Consider the following 16,989-nt stretch of genomic DNA (forward strand, 5'->3'; position numbering starts at 1 on the left):
TCTAGGATGATGTAATCTAGTACCCCGACATATGAACACTAGTTCATCATCAAAGATTCGATTATTCGAATAATATATTTAGGTTATATAATATATGTCCAATAGTTCAAGCATGAGGTAGAAGATTAAAATCTTCATTTTGGTACCTCTAAATGTCATAGAAATCATGTAGGAGGTAGGAAGATCAAGTCTTTTTAGGCACCTCTATGTGTTCACCACTACACTTGATGTAAAAAAAAACAACCAAGGAGGGTCATGAACATACAATAAAGAATAAGATATATACACACTAACTAAGAGAAATCATCAAATCATGTGAGGATTGTATGTTTGGACAACCCAAGTTGTTCCATAATCACTCATGTATCAAAGACAAAGTTTGACATGACTTGTGGGTTAAAAACCCTAAACAAAACACCAAGTTTATGAGGTTTAATCCTCTGATTTTAAATGTCTCAACCTTGTTTTTAAGCTTAACTAACCATGGGATATGTTGTAAGCATTAGGACATAGGTATGAGATGTGTTGGACACAAGTTGCATAGGTTTAAACAAGTTTTTGATGAACATAAAAACAAATATTCCCTCAATGCACTTCGGACCAAACTTGCCATTAGGCTCTATCACCGTACAGGGTGACCCGAACGGTTCTAGATACTTCAAATTCGGTTTGCGGTTATTGATTAGCTCAAAGCATGTCTTGTTGAACTTCTTGACAGTAAGAACCCTGTTGAGCGTATAGCATGCGGCGGAAACAGCTTCAGCCCAAAAATTAATTGGTAACTTTGAATCTGCGAGCATAGTTCTAGCCGTCTCGATTAGCGTCCGGTTTTAACATTCTACGACTCCATTCTGTTGCGGAGTGTACGGAGCACTAAACTCATGCAGTATACCTCGTTCATCACAAAATTCTTCCATCTTACTATTTTTGAATTCAGTAACATTATCACTTCTAATTCTACTGATAGGCCTCTGGTACAGATTCTCAATTCTTTTAAACAACGCCATTAAACTGTCAAACGTTTCGTCTTTCGTTTTCAAGAATGAAACCCATGAAAATCTGGAATAATCATCAGTTACGACCAAACAGTAGTAATCTCCTGTAATACTCTTGACATTCACTGGACCAAACAAATCCATGTGAAGTCTTTCCAAAGGTCTCGAAACTTAATTGACTTGCTTTGTAGGGTGTGACTTTTTCTTCTATTTGCCTTTGACACAACTAATGCACTCCCCTTCCAGATGAAAACCTTTGACATGAACTCCTGTAACCAAATCATTATGCACCAAGTGATTCATCTTCCTTAGGTGAATATGCCCCATTTTCCGGTGCCACAATCTTGATTATTTTTCCGTTGCTCTGGACACAAAACAATGAGCCTGACCCGTGGTTGTAGTAGCTACGCTCATATCCAACATGTACAGATCATTGACTCTTGGTTCCCTCATGATGATCCATTCCTCAGGTATCACAAATCCCGGTTTCAAGATCAAACATTCTTTGTCAGTGAAGTGAGTAGTATACATCCTGTCACAGATCTGCGAGATACTCAGCAGATTGTTCTCCAGCTCAGCTCAGCGATGTAGTTAACTCTCTCAAACGTTACGATTCCATTGGATAACGTTCCTTCACCTATAATCTTTCCTCCTTGATTACCAGCAAATCCTACGTAACCACCATTTATATTTCTCACATCATACAGTAACGCAGTCTTCCCTGTCATATGTCTTGAAGCTCCACTATCCATGATCCATCTGGATACAAGTTTTGGAAGATCTTGCACATTACAAACTTTGACTTAAACAACTTCAAGAAAGATGCCGATTCCTGCTTCGAGATCAAGGAAGCTCCGGCAATTCAAATTGCTTAGTCAAACATGGTGTCCACCCAGACCTCATCAGCCTTAGGTGTAACCTTGACCATTTTAACTCTTGCAACTTGAATTTTAAAGTTTTCAGCCTTCAGAGGTGGAAAATTCGCATCACAATCAACTTGAATTGATTCCTCAGAAGGTGAAACCTTTTTCTCTGTTTTCGGTTTCCAAACTTGTTGAGATAATGCAACCCGTTTGTAAAATTTGTCATTTTTAGTTACCAACTTCTTTACGGGTTCATTTTTCACTTTGGTGTTATCATTTTTTATGCTCTTTTTCTCAACAACGATTGGCGTTTTACCCTTTACATCAACTTTCTTTTGTTGAGCCTTCACAGTTTCAGTCTTAGGCTTCACATTGGTACACTTTCGTGCAATGTGACCAACTTGATTACATCTGAAACAAGTTCGAGTATCAGCCACTCGACTTGTGCCTTCAGACTGAGACTGAGAAGCTCTTTTCTCAAAGAACTCTTTGTTTGATTTTGAAAAAATTTCTTTTTCTTCATCAGCAAGTGAACTCGTACTATTCACAAACTTTTTCTTCTCGACAAACCTCTTGTTTGGAACATTTCTTTTCTGATACAGCTTACCCCCCTGATAACCACCCGACCAATTATTTCTGTTATTATTATACACACGTGGTGGATTAACATATTTCTTGTTGTAAACTTTTTGTTTCTCAAACCTCATTTTACTTTTCTTTTGACTCAAATTGTTCACTGTTGACAACTCAACTTCAATCAGTTTAAAAACATTTGTCAATTTGTTCATGTTTACATTCTCGATTGGAAACTCTGAATCCGAAAACAACTTATCCGAACCCAACATCTTGTACATGACAAGATTTGATTCTTCATTTAAGTTGCTCTTGGACTTTTGTTTCGGAATGTATTTATCCAAGAAACACCCATCTTCCTCAGTAGTGTCACTATCTGTTTTAAGCACATTTTTAACAACACCTTTTACAATATCATTTTGGACACTATCGTCATTGGAAGATGTGAACGTGACATCAATGTTCTCCGGAAGTTTAACTTCACTTTCTTCCTCAAGTTCAACCAACCCAGATTGTTTTTTCGTGTAGTTATCAAGAACAGGTGGTGGAACTCTATGAAAACCCACCCCGGTTCCATCAGAATACACGTCTTCGCCAGCTTTGTTTTTTCCAATGGGTTTTGGAACAATATGTTGCAAAACAAAGCTTGCGTAGCTATAGCTTTTAAGCTTCAACTGGATTCGCTCGTTTTCAATTTCAGCCTCTTAAACTTTAAGTTTCAAATTAGCGATTTCATCCAGTTGTTTGTTGATTGATTCTTCTTTTACCCTAAGCACTGCTTTTAAATGCTCGTTTTCTTTAAAAGTTTTACCATTTCGATCATCACTATCTTTCACTATGCTTTTGAGTTTTTCAAACTTTTCAGAAATTTGACGGTTTTCAAGAATTAACCTTTCATTTTCTTTTTTAACCTTTTCATGATCAATTTTATCATTTTCAATTTGAGCAGTTAATTCTATTATCCGTTCAGTTGAAGCTTTAACTGTTTTGTCACGATTAAGAATTTGATTCTCAACGTTTCTGACCTTTGCTGTCAGATCTTTAACTTTTTCACCGTTGAGATACGTGACAGTATTACAAAATTTGCACTCTTTGTTGCAATTTTTGCAATCAACATTTCCTTCGATCTTTTTACCTGATGCATTCGTTGACAAGTTTGAGCTGACCTGGCTTTTTGACTCAGACACGGAGTTAGAGTCTACCTCAAGTGCTTTAGCAGCCAGCACTTTGTCAGCGATTTTTCCCAGGTTCTCTGCCGTCAACTCCTGCGTTGTATCGATAACTCAAGTATCAATTTTCTTTGCTTTCTCGATCTCTTCTTTCTCCTTTTTCTCTTTCTCTTCTTTCTCTTTCTCGGTTGGAGTTCCCCACCATTTGTTCTGCCAATACTCATCCTCTTCTTTTAACTCCTTGATGATAGCTTCCAGATCAAGCGTTTTGTCATCGATCGCAATATTTCCATACTCATCAAGATAACACTCCCTGTTCGGATCCCATCTTCTCGTTTTCTTCGCTTCCAAATAGATACGAGAGATTCTAATGATTCTGTTTTCAGCAATCATTTTCCTATAATTATACTTCTGCTCTTCAGTACGATCGTCTTTCCACGGAATAGGTTCATTTTTCGCCATGAATGCGTAACCGACCGCATATTCTTCTAGTAGAACCTCTTTGCTCCAATCATACCCCTCATCATCATAAATCACCGCAAGAGCTCTAGATTTCTCTCTGTTGTCTTCACCCTGCTTCAATCTAGGCGGCTCAGATTTATTCTGATGGTATATTGCCTTCTTGTAGTAATCATCTCTGAAAGGATTCTCCGACTCATCAGCATACGCGTTTCTGCATTCTCGCTTGAAGTGACCCTTCTGCTTACACTTGAAGCAAGTCACCTTTGATTTATCGAAACCCAACTTAGTAGATGGACCACCAATTGTCTTCCTACCGGTAATTTCAATAAAACGTTGTACGACGAACAGCACTAGCCATAGCCCAACGAATATCGATTAACTCCATTTCTTCAGGATCTATTTGATCATAGTCCTCTTTCGTCAGGTTTGTGTTACCGATCTTCCCAGCTACTAACCCTTCATATGATTCCAACACTGACGCCAAGAAAACCATCTGCTGCTTAGCCGACTCCTCGTCAAAATTCTGAGCATTCTTTAGATCTATTGCGATGTTGCATTGAAACTTAGCATCAGAATGACTTGCAGATGATGAAGATCCACTGTGATAACCACTGTGATTTCCACAGCTTTGACTACTTTGACTTTCTTTGCTTGCTGTCGACACATTCTCAGCAGAAAACGCAGTTTTGGGAGAAGTTGCTTTTGGCATCATGCTTTTCGGATAATATAGATCCAAATTCTGTTGATAAGATGAGTGATTGACTTTGTATGTCTTCTTCAGTTCCAGTTCGTGGCTTTTAAGTCTCTCAATCACCAAATCCACAGTCAACTTTGCAGGTTCAATAGTGTTTCTCAGCATAAGCGCATAATATCTCCAATCTATCTCGTCTGGTAATGAATCGAACAGTTTGTCAACAAGTTCTTCATCAGGATATCTGATATCATGTCTTGCTAATTCTAGCTTCAGATGACCAAACCTTTCTATCATTTTACAAACTGACTCGTTCTTGAGACAACCAAACATATCAAACTCTTTCCTAAGAAGTTTCTTTTTACTTTTCACAATTTCAGTACTTCCTAGACATTTCTTTTCTAGCTTTTGCCAAAGATCTTTTGCAATTGAATAATCGATCAAAGAGATTATGTCCTCCCGAACAGACTGAAATAACAAAGCCACACATTTTTGCTCAGCTACAAATGCATCAATCTCTTCAGCTGATCTTAACGTTTCACCATTTCTGTTTCCATTGACATAACCGTTCTTCAAACTTTTCCAGCTGAGAAATGCGAATGCCATCAGCCAATCTTCAAACTTCCTAGACCACCGACTGTATTCCTCGATAGCCATTAGCTTTGGGGGTTTATTGAATGTTCCGAAGGCACCTTCCGATTCCCAAGCTTCCTTTTTCTTTTCTTTCGGCGGATTCTCATTTTCTTTGCTTGATGAAGTATCATCGTTTCCGGAATTTCCCGTGAACGCGTACATGTCGCTGAACGGATTCAAGAATATATCATCCATCTTGAGTATTTCTGCAAAAACAGCCAACACTTAGAAAAATTTTCGAAGTTTTTTAACGATGTGACAAATGAGCGAAACTATAGTTGTCCGAATAAGCGAAACCAAAAGTGTTCAAATAAGCGGACCAGATTATGTCTGGATAAGTGGACCAGATTATGTCCGGATAAGCGGACCTATCAATTGTCCGTTCGAGCGGAAGTGCCTAGTGTCCGTTCGAGCGGAACTCACTTGTTCAAATGAGCGAACTGGATATGATCAAATAAGCGGATCTATAATATCCATTCGAGCGAATCTACCTTGTTCGTTCGAGCGGATCTACCTTGTTCGAATAAGCGAAAGTACCGTATGAGCGAACCTAAGTGGTTATTTCGAGCGGATCTAGCGATGTTCGTAAAAGCGGAACAATGATTTTAGCTGATTTTAACCATTTTTAAGCCGTGTTTTAACTTGAAACTTTCTAGGGTTTGTTAAATGTATGTTTCACACGTTATACTCAAATTTCAGGCCATTTCAACCGTAGGAACCACTTCAAATCGAAAAAGTATGAGAGAAAGAGAGTAGAAATGAGAGAATTCGGTAGAATCAAGCTGTAGTAGTATGAACTCCTCGTCCTGAGCTCTGATACCACTTGTTGGACCGTGTTCCGACCCTAAACAGTCAGTTGAGAACGTTCATCTTCATGTACGAAGGCGGAATCAACGTAAATGAAGTTACAACAGCTATTCCTATTCAATTTCTTCTCTTTTATTGCTTTCTGATACTGATTTAACAGAGTTCGGTTACACATGCAATGATACAGGTCCGCCCAACGTTACATGCACAAATGAACACATCAGGTATATATAGTGTGGTGTGGTTCGCTTATATGGACTGCCGAATAAGCGAACCTACCAATCTTGACACAAAAGGGGACCACCTGATGTACCTATAAGCGAACCTATGTCTATCCTATGTTCATAAAAGCGGACCTATCAACATACAAACTAATTTTGACTTTCTAGATCCTATGTTGACCTATCTTGACTTAAGACGTAATGCAGACGTAGTCAACAGACATTCCATGCATCAACATAACTATTGAATTTTGGTTGTAGAAGCGCGCCTTTACCAAGCTGCCTTTCCCACTTTTGTTGGATCAATGGGCGTACGCCCGTTGAAGTCGGATGAGCAGTATTGGTACGAAACGATCAAGTCACGCTTCATGTACCCTGTTGCTGGAGCCTTTGCCAATCCTCCTACCGCTACTGAAGGTGCGCATCTTCCCAATCCCCGAACCTTGCGAGCTGTGACCTTGACTGGGAAAGAAATTGTTTACCTTTCCAGCGAGGAGTCTATAGGGTCTTCGAATGGGGAGCTAAATTCGCGGTCTGACATCTTTGCAGGTGTGTTGCGCGACTTGGGGATTGATCCAGAAGAAAAGAAGAAAAACCCTAACAAGCGGAAGAAGGTGATTACCTTAGACGCTGAGGTGACCAGCCGGAAGTGCGGGAGTAGCCGCGTAACTGCTGGTGTTGCTGACAAAGGTACTCTCCGCCTTCGTCAAAGTAACTTGGAAGATTACGTTATTATCAGTGACTCATTTGAAGGTTTGTCGCGTATAGGCGAGAAGAAGACCGGAGCTGCTGGCTCAAGGAGCTCAGGGAGCACGGGTTCTCGAAACCCAGATGCTGGAGCTACTCCGTCTTCTATCGCGCATGATGAAGAGGAGGAAGAAGAGGAAGAGGAGCATGCTGCCAAGTTGGTGAGCAGGAAAAGAAGTAGAACTGAGACCACAGCTGGTGTGTCTGCTGCGCTGAAGGCTGGAGGGGTTCCCTTGATCGGGAAGCAGAGCAACTTGCGCTCTCTGTATAAATCCTCCGTTTTTGCAGAGGCCAAAAAAAGGACCCCTGAAAAGAAGGGTGTTGTTATTATAGATCCTCAGGAGCCGGCGCAGAAGAAAACCAAGGTTACCATCAAACCCTTCAAGACTGCTGGAGTAGAGTCTGAGAAGGAGAAGAAGAAGGCTGGCGAGAAGCCTGTTGATAAGGCTGCTGAGAAGGAGAAGGAAAGGGAGAAAAAGAAGGCTGCTGAGAAGCCTATTGCTGAACCAAAGGAGACCGGGGTCGCTGCTATAACTGCACCTGAAAAAACGCAGGGTCCGGTGGTCGTCTATATCACAGGGCTTGACCAGCCCGTTCATGAGAGAGGGAAAGGTCCGGAAGTTGAGAAACTGACTACACCTGCGTCGGCCGATGCCCCCGTTCGAACTGCTCAAGTAACTTCTACTACTAGGGGATCAGGTTCTGCTATTCACAAGGAGAAAACTGCTGCTGCTGGTGGCGCGAGTTCTGGTGGTGCTGGAGGGTTTGTACCGCAATCTCCCATCGGCCCTAAAGATACTGTGGGTGATCTTTACTACAAGACTTATACTGAGGAGGCGCGCGGCAACGCTCCACACCAAGCTCCGTGGGGTCTAAAGCAGAAGGATACTTTTATGGAGTTTGCAGCATGTCGTGGCTGGTTCTTAAATTCCATCCCTCCTGGTGAAGTTAACCGCCAAAGGGCGCGAACCCATGATGGGCTGTACCAGGCCTATGTTGTTGGAGAGGCCAATACTCGTGCCGCCAATCACCAGATCGTGCGAGAATGGCGCACAATGGTCAAGGAGCGGGCGGATTGGGAAAAGTATCGTGAGCGCCTGGTGAGGCAGGTTAAAGATTATGAGAAGGCTAAGGCTGCCTTTGTCGAAGAGAAGGCCAAGTTTGAATCTGATAGGAAATCAGAAGAGTGGGGCCGTGAAGGCCTTAGGGCAAACTTTGTGTTGCTGAAGATCTGCTGGCGTAGGAGAAGGCTGAATGGAAGAAGATTTGTGAGAAAGATAATCATCGCATGTATGCGGCGCGAGCGAAGATCACTGAACTTGAGGGTAAGGTTGCCCGAGCTGACCGGAAAGGTCGAAGATGCGTAGGCTGCTAAGGAGCGTGCTGAGGTTCGGAAAGCGTTCACCTTTTCTGTCCTTGTGCTTTTTGTTTGCAAAATTATCTAAGTCCTTTATCCTTTGCAGGTTGAGCTGGCTGAGCTGAAAACGCAGTTATCGGGTAAGGACAAGGACATGACGGCCAAGGACGTCGAGATTGCAGAGTTGAAACGTCGCCTGCAAGAGTAGGTTGACAAAAGTGAGTCCTTGGAGATCGACCTTGAAGCTGAGAAGGGAAAAAGCTGCTTCTGCTGAGGAGGCTAGGCAAAAGGCTGTGGAGGCGCGCGCCATAAGCTCATCTGCCCTCAATGTGGCGCAAAATAACTATTCTGAGTTCCAGGGCATTGTTGACATGCTGGTCGCCGAAGCTGAATGGATGCGTGGCAGAGGATTAGTTCTGGTATTGTTCTTTTCTTTACTTAGGCTTTATTTTTTAAAATCAATTTCTCATTCGTTTCTTTTGCTATAGATGGCCAACTCCATCCTAAATGCTGGGGAACTAGATGGAGCTGTTGCTGCTCTCATAGATGCCTCCCGCGCGGTTGGTCACTGTGGAGGTTATCTGGAGTGTGCGCAGCATGTTGAAGAGGTGTTTGGGCAAGAGTTTGATACTAGTCATTGCTCAATGACCAATGAAGCTGATGCCGAGCTGGCTCGCACTGAAAATGCTTATGATCATCTACCGCTGCCTGTGATGGACTTGGTCGCAAAGGCTCTAGAGCATGACGACTGGTGCCAACGTTTAAAAGCCATTCTCGACCCACCAGAAACTATTGCATTATCTGATGAGGAGGAACCGGCGGGCAATGATGGTGATGTTGATGGCGATGGCGATGGTGATGGTGACAAGCATGACGATGATGATGATGGTGACGGTTATGAATGAATAGCGTTGACAGGCTTTTGTGCCTTGTAGTTTGTTTTTAGATGTTAAATGTAACCCGTTGCGCGGTCGCGCTTATTTTGGATTGAATCAATGATGGCTTGCTTCTATGTAACTATTGCGCGGTTACGCTTGTTGAATATGATGTTTTAAGTTTGTTTTCTTTTTTGTCTAGTTACAATTATTTCACTGTTGTTAGAAACTTTGGTTAAGTTAGCGCGAATAAATGTAAGTGTGGCTCTTGTGCGAGTGTAACTGCCCGGTCTCGGGCTATGTTCGCGGAGTACCTTGGAGGCATGACTCGAGAGCTCGTAATTTACTGAAGTGTTTTCGTGCTAATCAAAAGTTTAACATGCATTTGTAATGTAGAAGTCATCGTGATAAAAGAAAACATAAGGCTTATGCTTTCATTGATTAAGAAACAGGCGCTTAGGCCAACATACATCGCATGCAAATAACATAAAGGGCATTTAGCCAACATAAGAGTGGGTAGAGGCGCAAGGCCGAGAGTAGTTACATATAGCACTTACGCAGTTGTTGCACGTTCCACGTGCGCGGGATTATGTATCCATCCAGAGTGCGCAATTTGTATGCCCCTTTCCCTAGCACCTCGTGTATTAAGTATGGGCCTTCCCATTTGGGTGCTAGTTTTCCTGGGCGTTCGGCGTTTGAAGCTTCATTGTCTCTAAAGACATATTCTCCTGGAGTGAAGGCACAAATGCGTACTCTTGCATTGTAATACCTTTCCAACTGTGTCTTTTACTTGGCTTCTTTGATTCGCGCTATTTCGCGCCTATACTCGAGTAAATCCAAGTCAAGAAGACGCTCTGCCTCGTTATCGATTGTGCTGACTGCTGTCAAGCGCGGCGAGGGCAAGCCGATTTCAGTTGGGATAATTGCCTCCGAGCCATAGACTAGGCTAAAAGGAGTTTCGCCAGTACTTGTTTTCGGCATGGTTCGATGAGCCCACAGGATGCTTGGGAGCTCATCTACCCAACCTCTTCTCTTTGTGCCCAGACGGGCCTTTATCCCGTCGATGATACTTTTGTTTACACTCTCCACCTGCCCGTTACCTTGAGAGTGCACAACGGAGGAGAAAGTGTGTTCGATTTTCATCTCTTTCATCCACTTCTGGAGGTCGTCAGACGCAAAGTTGGTGCCATTGTCAGTTACAATCTTGAATGGGAGGCCAAACTTGCAGATGATGTATTCCCAAATAAACTTGCGCACAATCATTGCAGTAGTTGAGGTGAGAGCTTTGGCCTCCACCCATTTAGTAAAATAGTCGACAGCAATGATTATGAACTTGACGGCACCAGGAGCTTCGGGGAAAGGTCACACCATATCAATCCCCCACTACTGAAAAGGCCAAGCAGTGGATACATGGATAAGATCGTTTTTCGGGCGCAGGGTTTTTGGGGAATGCCTTTGACATGAGTCGCATTTGCGCAGCTATTTTAGAGCGTCGACGGGCATCCCTGGCCAGTAGTATCCAGCGTTCATAATCTTCGCAACAACCATGCACGGGCCCGCATGGATGCCCCAGATTCCTTCTTGAATCTCCCTGATCAAGTAATTTGCATCTTGAGGGTCTACGCAGCGCAATAGTGGCCCTAACATGGATTTTCGGTATAGGATACCGCCATTCATCTCATAATGCAAGGCCTTGTTCTGAATCTTCCTTGCCTCTGCTTTGCTTTCAGGGAGTATTCCTTCTTGCAAATACTGGATTATAGGGGTCATCCAGGATGGCTTCCCTATCTCGATCACATTTACTTGACGCAACAAAACTGACGGGTTTTTGAGTACTTCAATTCTTACATCTTTGGCGAGATTTTGGAAAGCGGTTGAAGCGAGCTTGCTCAATGCGTCTGCTGGTTTGTTTTCAGAGCGATTGTTGTGAACTACTTTGTATGACTTGAATTATTGGAGTAATTCTTTCGCCTGGTCCAAATACAAAGCCATGACTTCACCTTTCGCATCATATAATCCATTGACCTGACTTGATATTAGCAATGAGTCAACAAGAGCTTGTAAGTTTTGGGCTCCCATTTTGATGGCGAGGCGCAGGCCTGCCAAGAATGCTTCATATTCCGCCTCATTGTTGGTATTCTTGAAATCCAACTTGATGGCGTATGTAAATTCATGTTTCTCGGGGCTAACGAGGCGCAATCCGGCTCCTGCTCCATCTTCGTTTGAAGCCCCATCAGTGTATAACAGCCACAATCCGTCTGATGTATTTTTTAATGGGAGTATCCACCACTTCGCAATCTTTGATTTTATCCTCTGGGACTTCTATGATGAAGTCCGCTAGGACTTGACCCTTGATGGCTGGGCGCGGCCTGTAGAGAATATTGTGGCCCCCCAGCTCGATTGCCTACTTTGCTAGGCGCCCTGACGTTTCTGGCTTTTATAGTATAGTTCCGATGTGAAAGTTGGTGAGTATTGTGATCACGTGCCCTGTAAAGAATCTGCGCACCCTTCTAGAGGCGTGTAGCAGTGCAAGTACCAACTTTTCCATTGTCGAATATCTCGTTTCTAGATCAGTAAGCACCCTACTGACGTAATAAATTGGAGTCTGGACTCCATCTCTCTCCACCAGTAATACCGACCCAACTTCCTTGTCCGAAGAAAACAAGTACAGGATGAGTGGTTCCTTTTCGAACGACGCAGTCAATGTAGGGAGCTTTATCAGACACTCTTTCATTTGCTGGAAAGCGACTTCTGCTTCGGGAGTCCACTTAAACTCTTGTTTTTTCACACAGTTGCGTAGAGTGCTGATAAAAGGATATGACTTTGCAGCGAGATTGGACAGAAAACGGTTAAGCGCGGCCAGGCGGCCGGCCAACCTTTGCATTTCCTTGATTGTTCGCGGTCATGGCATCCGCTCTATTGCTTGAACTTTTTCTGGATTAACTTTAAAATCGCCATTTGTAACCACGAAGCCCAAGAAATTGCCTTCTTCCATACCAAAGGAACATTTGGCTGGATTCAGTTTCATATTCACGCTTCTCAACGAGTTGAACGTTTTCACAATGTCTTTTAACATTTGGTCTTCCTCGAGACTCTTGATTACCAGATCATCGATGTAAACCTCGATATGCTTCCCAATATCACCAGCGAAGGTCTTATCCATCAGGCGTTGGTATGTTGCGCCAGCGTTTTTGAGGCCGAACGGCATCTTTGTGTAACATAAGATCCCGAGATCGGTCCGAAAAGCTGTCTTGTCTTCGTCCTCAAGCTTCGTTTGGACTTGATGATATCCCTTGTAACAATCTAAGAAGCATTTCCATCTGTATGGTACGAGAGAGTCTATCTTTTTGTCGATCTCAGGCAAGGAGTAGCAGTTTTTAGGGCATGCATTGTTGAGATCGATATAATCAACGGACATTCTCCATCCTCCGTTCGACTTCTCTACCATCACGGGGTTTGCGACCCAGCTTTGATAGCGCACCTCTCTCAAGATCCCTACCTTCAGCAGCTCGCATACTTGTTCATTCATTGCTTTAGTCTTATCCGCCCCTAAGCCTTTGTACTTTTGGCTCAACGAAGGGACAAGTGTTCAGAAAATGTTCAGTAATGTCGCGCGGGACACCGGTCATGTCAGCCGGAGTCCAGGCGAAGATATCCATAATTCTGAACAAGAGTTGCTTAAGGTGCGTTCTGATGTTTGGTGAGATTGCGTGGCCTATCGTCACCGCTTGCTCTGGATATTTGCGGTTTAAAACCCACTTTTCTGGACATTACTTCATTTTTTGCATAAATAATTGCCACCCCCGTCTCAGTTGGAAACCCGATGGCTGAGTGGGGTGTGGAAGTTACCATGTTTAGTTCGCCTTGGGTTTCTCTCCTAATCAACACATCATGCCTTGATTTGACAGGCATTACCATGAAGTTTACATTTGGCCTAACGGGAAGCCCATTTCGTTGCAAAATCCTGACAGAGGGTAGTCAACTGGCTCAAGTCTCGCTTTATCTTCATTATCAAACTGATTGAAGCATTGCTCATAGATGATGTCGGCTGTACTTCCTGGATCAATGAAGATGTATTCCGTTTCATAATGACCAATAATACCGGTAATGACAACGGGGCACGTGGCGCGGGGCCCCCCGCGTACTACCAGGAAAATGACCTGTTGCTCTTGCCAAGATGGCTCATACGGGCGCTTGATTTTATCTCTTGCGCTATATCTTGGTCCGTTGACCATATGAGTTTCCAGGCGCCAGACTTTCTTGTGATTCCCATCATCGTGGCGCTAGATCTGGCGTGTTTCTTTACGCACGTTTTTCACCAGGTGGCTTAGCTTTCCGCTTTTTAGCGCTTTCTCGATCTCTTGACGTAAGCTGATACAGTCATCTGTAAGATGGCCTGTATCCTTGTGAAAATCGCAGTACAAGTTCGGGTCTTGACCCTTCTTGTTCGTCATAGGCCTTGGAGCCTTGAAGTCGTGGTTCTCCGTCATCAGCACCTCTTTTGGTGTTTTTATGAGCGGAGTCCAGTGTTTTTCTCGGTTATCATCCCTGACTGCTTTCCGATACCCAATTCTGTCAATCGTTTCTCGCGCATCTTCTCTATAGCACGGTCTCTCCTCGTAACCCCTTGGTTTTCCGGATTTCCAATCATGACCTTTGTTCTTATTGCGCTTGTTGTTATCACGCGAGCTTCCCTTGGAAAATCGATCCTCAGTGTAAGAGTTCTTGTTACCGGCCAATGACTCTTCAGTTTGGGCAACTATTTTCGCAGCCTCCATGAGCTTATCCCATTCTTTGGGCATTCCATCTTTTCCAGTGATAGTCCTGATGAGGCTATCACAGCGAATGGCTTTCTTGAAGTGAGCGCGCATGAGTTGTTCACTTACACCATCGATTTCCAAACACTTCTTGTTAAAGCGAGTGATGAAGTCTTCCAATCCTTCGTTCTCTATACGCCAAATGTCTGTTACCTCGGCTGTGTCACGCTGGTAACATCTTTGTTGGCTGAAGTGGTTTACAAACAGTGTTCTGAAATCAACCCACGAACTGATTTTTCCAGGCGGGAGGCTGTCAAACCAGGCGCGAGCAGCCCCAGTAAACATCTAGATAAACAAGTGACACCACATCGGCATATTCCAACCTCCCATAACGACAACACTTGTGAATACTCTAACGTGATCGTCTGGATCAGTTAGACCGTTGAACTTTCCGACTGTTGGAGGTAACTTCTCTTTCGTCAATGGTGCTGGAGCAATTTTTGGAATGAACTTTAAGTGTTCTGCAGCTTCGGCTGGCCTATAGGCGAGGCTGAAGTCTCGCTCTGCCTCTTCGCTGTATGCAATGCGCTATCTTGGCTTGTAATATTCATGATTCCTCTGCAAGCGGTTGAAGACTGAGGAACTTTCGTCGTCTTTCCACGTTGGGTCGTTTGGGTCTATGTCATCCCATTCATTATTCATGTTGCGCGGCCCGAGCCGGCTATGAATTGGACCCCTCTGGATGTTTGAGGGATGGTCGTAATAGCTTTCTATCTCTCCCCGTGTATCGCGCGTGTCATGCACGCTTGGTCTTCGTAGGGGGGAGGTCTAGTCATTCTTCCTTGAAGGATCTGCTATGGGGGTATCTGCCGCGCCCCCTGACTCGGACCTGGAGGTGTAACCAAATATATTTTAGTATACGAAACTTGAACACTTACTCCAAATTTATTAGTTCTATACACCATTGTATTAGTACATATACACAAGTGTATGTGTATCAATACATCAGTTTTGTTTTATAAAAAAAACTAGTTTATATTGATCGAAATACAACTGTATATTTTTTAATACATCAGTGTATAATTATCAATACAATTACTCGAGCTGTGTAGTCTGTCCACATGCTCCTTATCAAGAACACGACACTGTACAAAGTGGTACGTATACGTTATCAGTTGAGAAATACACTTGTTGTAAGGTTTGTAAGGTAAGTCATATTGATTTTGTTCTCATAAAGGCATTTTACATTTTTACATACATATAGACAAGTGTACATGTATCAATACACCAGTGTTTTTTTATAAATACACCAATTTATATTTATCTAAACACTATCGTATATTTTATGAATACATCAGTGTATAACTATCAATAAAATTACTCGTGTGTTGTGTAGTCTGTCTAATAGTATCCTTTTCACAATAAAAATATCACACATAGGCTACACACTATCGAACAAACCAAAAAAAGGGTCTACTTCATACAAAAGAAAACAACTAAAAAACACAGTACCATCAATAACTAACATCATAAACCAACATCATAAAGTTATTATTGTCTGCTATCGAATGTACTAAACATTAAGCCTTTTAGCCAAGTTGTATACAACCGCTTCACCCATTACTCGATCACGAAGCTTGTTAGCAAAGGAGCACACTAACTTCACAGCATACTTTTTCCTTAGACGTGTCAAACACGCCTTTTTTTCCTTGTGTGTAAGCAAAAACCCACTATCCCATTTTTCATCAGTTTCTCCAAACCAAGTCTCCATGTGTCGCATTGCAAACACTCCACAATCAACAGAATTGCCTATCGTCACCCATTCAATCGCCAACATATACAACATTATTCCTTGAAAATCCCTACCTTTCGGATGATTAACTGCCTTTAGGTACTTTGTAAAAATGTCTCTCTGTGAATAAAATCAATATGACTTACGTTATAAAACTTACAACAAACATGTTTTTATATAATCATGAATACGTACCACTTTGTATGGTGTCGTCTTTTTGAAGAAATCTACGTCATTCATTAGCTCAATGGGACAAAAGTCATATGTTGTTTTAACAAACAATTTACATATATGTACAGGCCATCAAGTACAAAACCTTATATAAATGTGTACGTCCAATACATCTTTCAGAACACTGCTTATACACAAATGTACATCATACTGAACAATGCTTATACACACAGATGTACACCGAACTTAAATCCGGTAACTTATAAACACGCTATTCAACCAAAGAATCTTTTTTTAAAGATACTACTCACTTGAAACCCCATATTTTGGAAGACAAAAAAGGGAATACAATTAATACTTACTCAAAACATTACTTATACACAAATGTACATCGTATTGAAAATTTCTTATACATAGATGTACATCGAACTTAAATCCAGTAACTTATAAACACCATATACAACAAATTAATCCTTTTTTGCAGATACTAATAACTTGAAACCCTAGATTTCAGTAGACAAAAACAAGGGAATACCTTTAACACTTACCTATTAACGATTTTACACAAGTTTTTTTTCCCAAATCATACGTCTATACATACACCACATCTGTAATACACATCATATACACATATGTATATGAAGAAACATGGAACTAATTTTGTGGTTAATTAGTTTGATTTATGTTTCTACCATAAGGGTTAATCTTCTTTGGATTTCTGAGCTCCTTAATGATCCGCTAATCCTGCAAAACAGAACACCGTTAGCTCGTTAAGAGGGGAATATGGGGGTTTCCCTCTTAACCAGAATCCGGCGTGAGAATAAGCGACTGTTTTGAGGAGATAAATGTGTATTAAGAGTGAGAGTAGAGGGAATG

General features: G+C 42.2%; 1 protein-coding gene across 1 annotated transcript; it reads right to left on the minus strand.

The window, feature by feature from the left end:
* Positions 1–13,676: 13,676 nt before the first annotated feature.
* Positions 13,677–14,495, minus strand: LOC110924413. Its single transcript, XM_022168421.1, has one exon. It carries the CDS (start codon positions 14,493–14,495, stop codon positions 13,677–13,679), a length of 819 nt encoding a protein of 272 aa, XP_022024113.1.
* Positions 14,496–16,989: the final 2,494 nt, after the last annotated feature.

Source organism: Helianthus annuus, chromosome 17, assembly GCF_002127325.2.
Source record: "Helianthus annuus cultivar XRQ/B chromosome 17, HanXRQr2.0-SUNRISE, whole genome shotgun sequence".
NCBI lineage: Eukaryota > Viridiplantae > Streptophyta > Magnoliopsida > Asterales > Asteraceae > Helianthus > Helianthus annuus.

Coding starts and splice junctions, on each gene's coding strand:
- LOC110924413 (XM_022168421.1), bottom strand. CDS start 14,495: ATGTTTACTGGGGCTGCTCGCGCCTGGTTTGACAGCCTCCCGCCTGGA.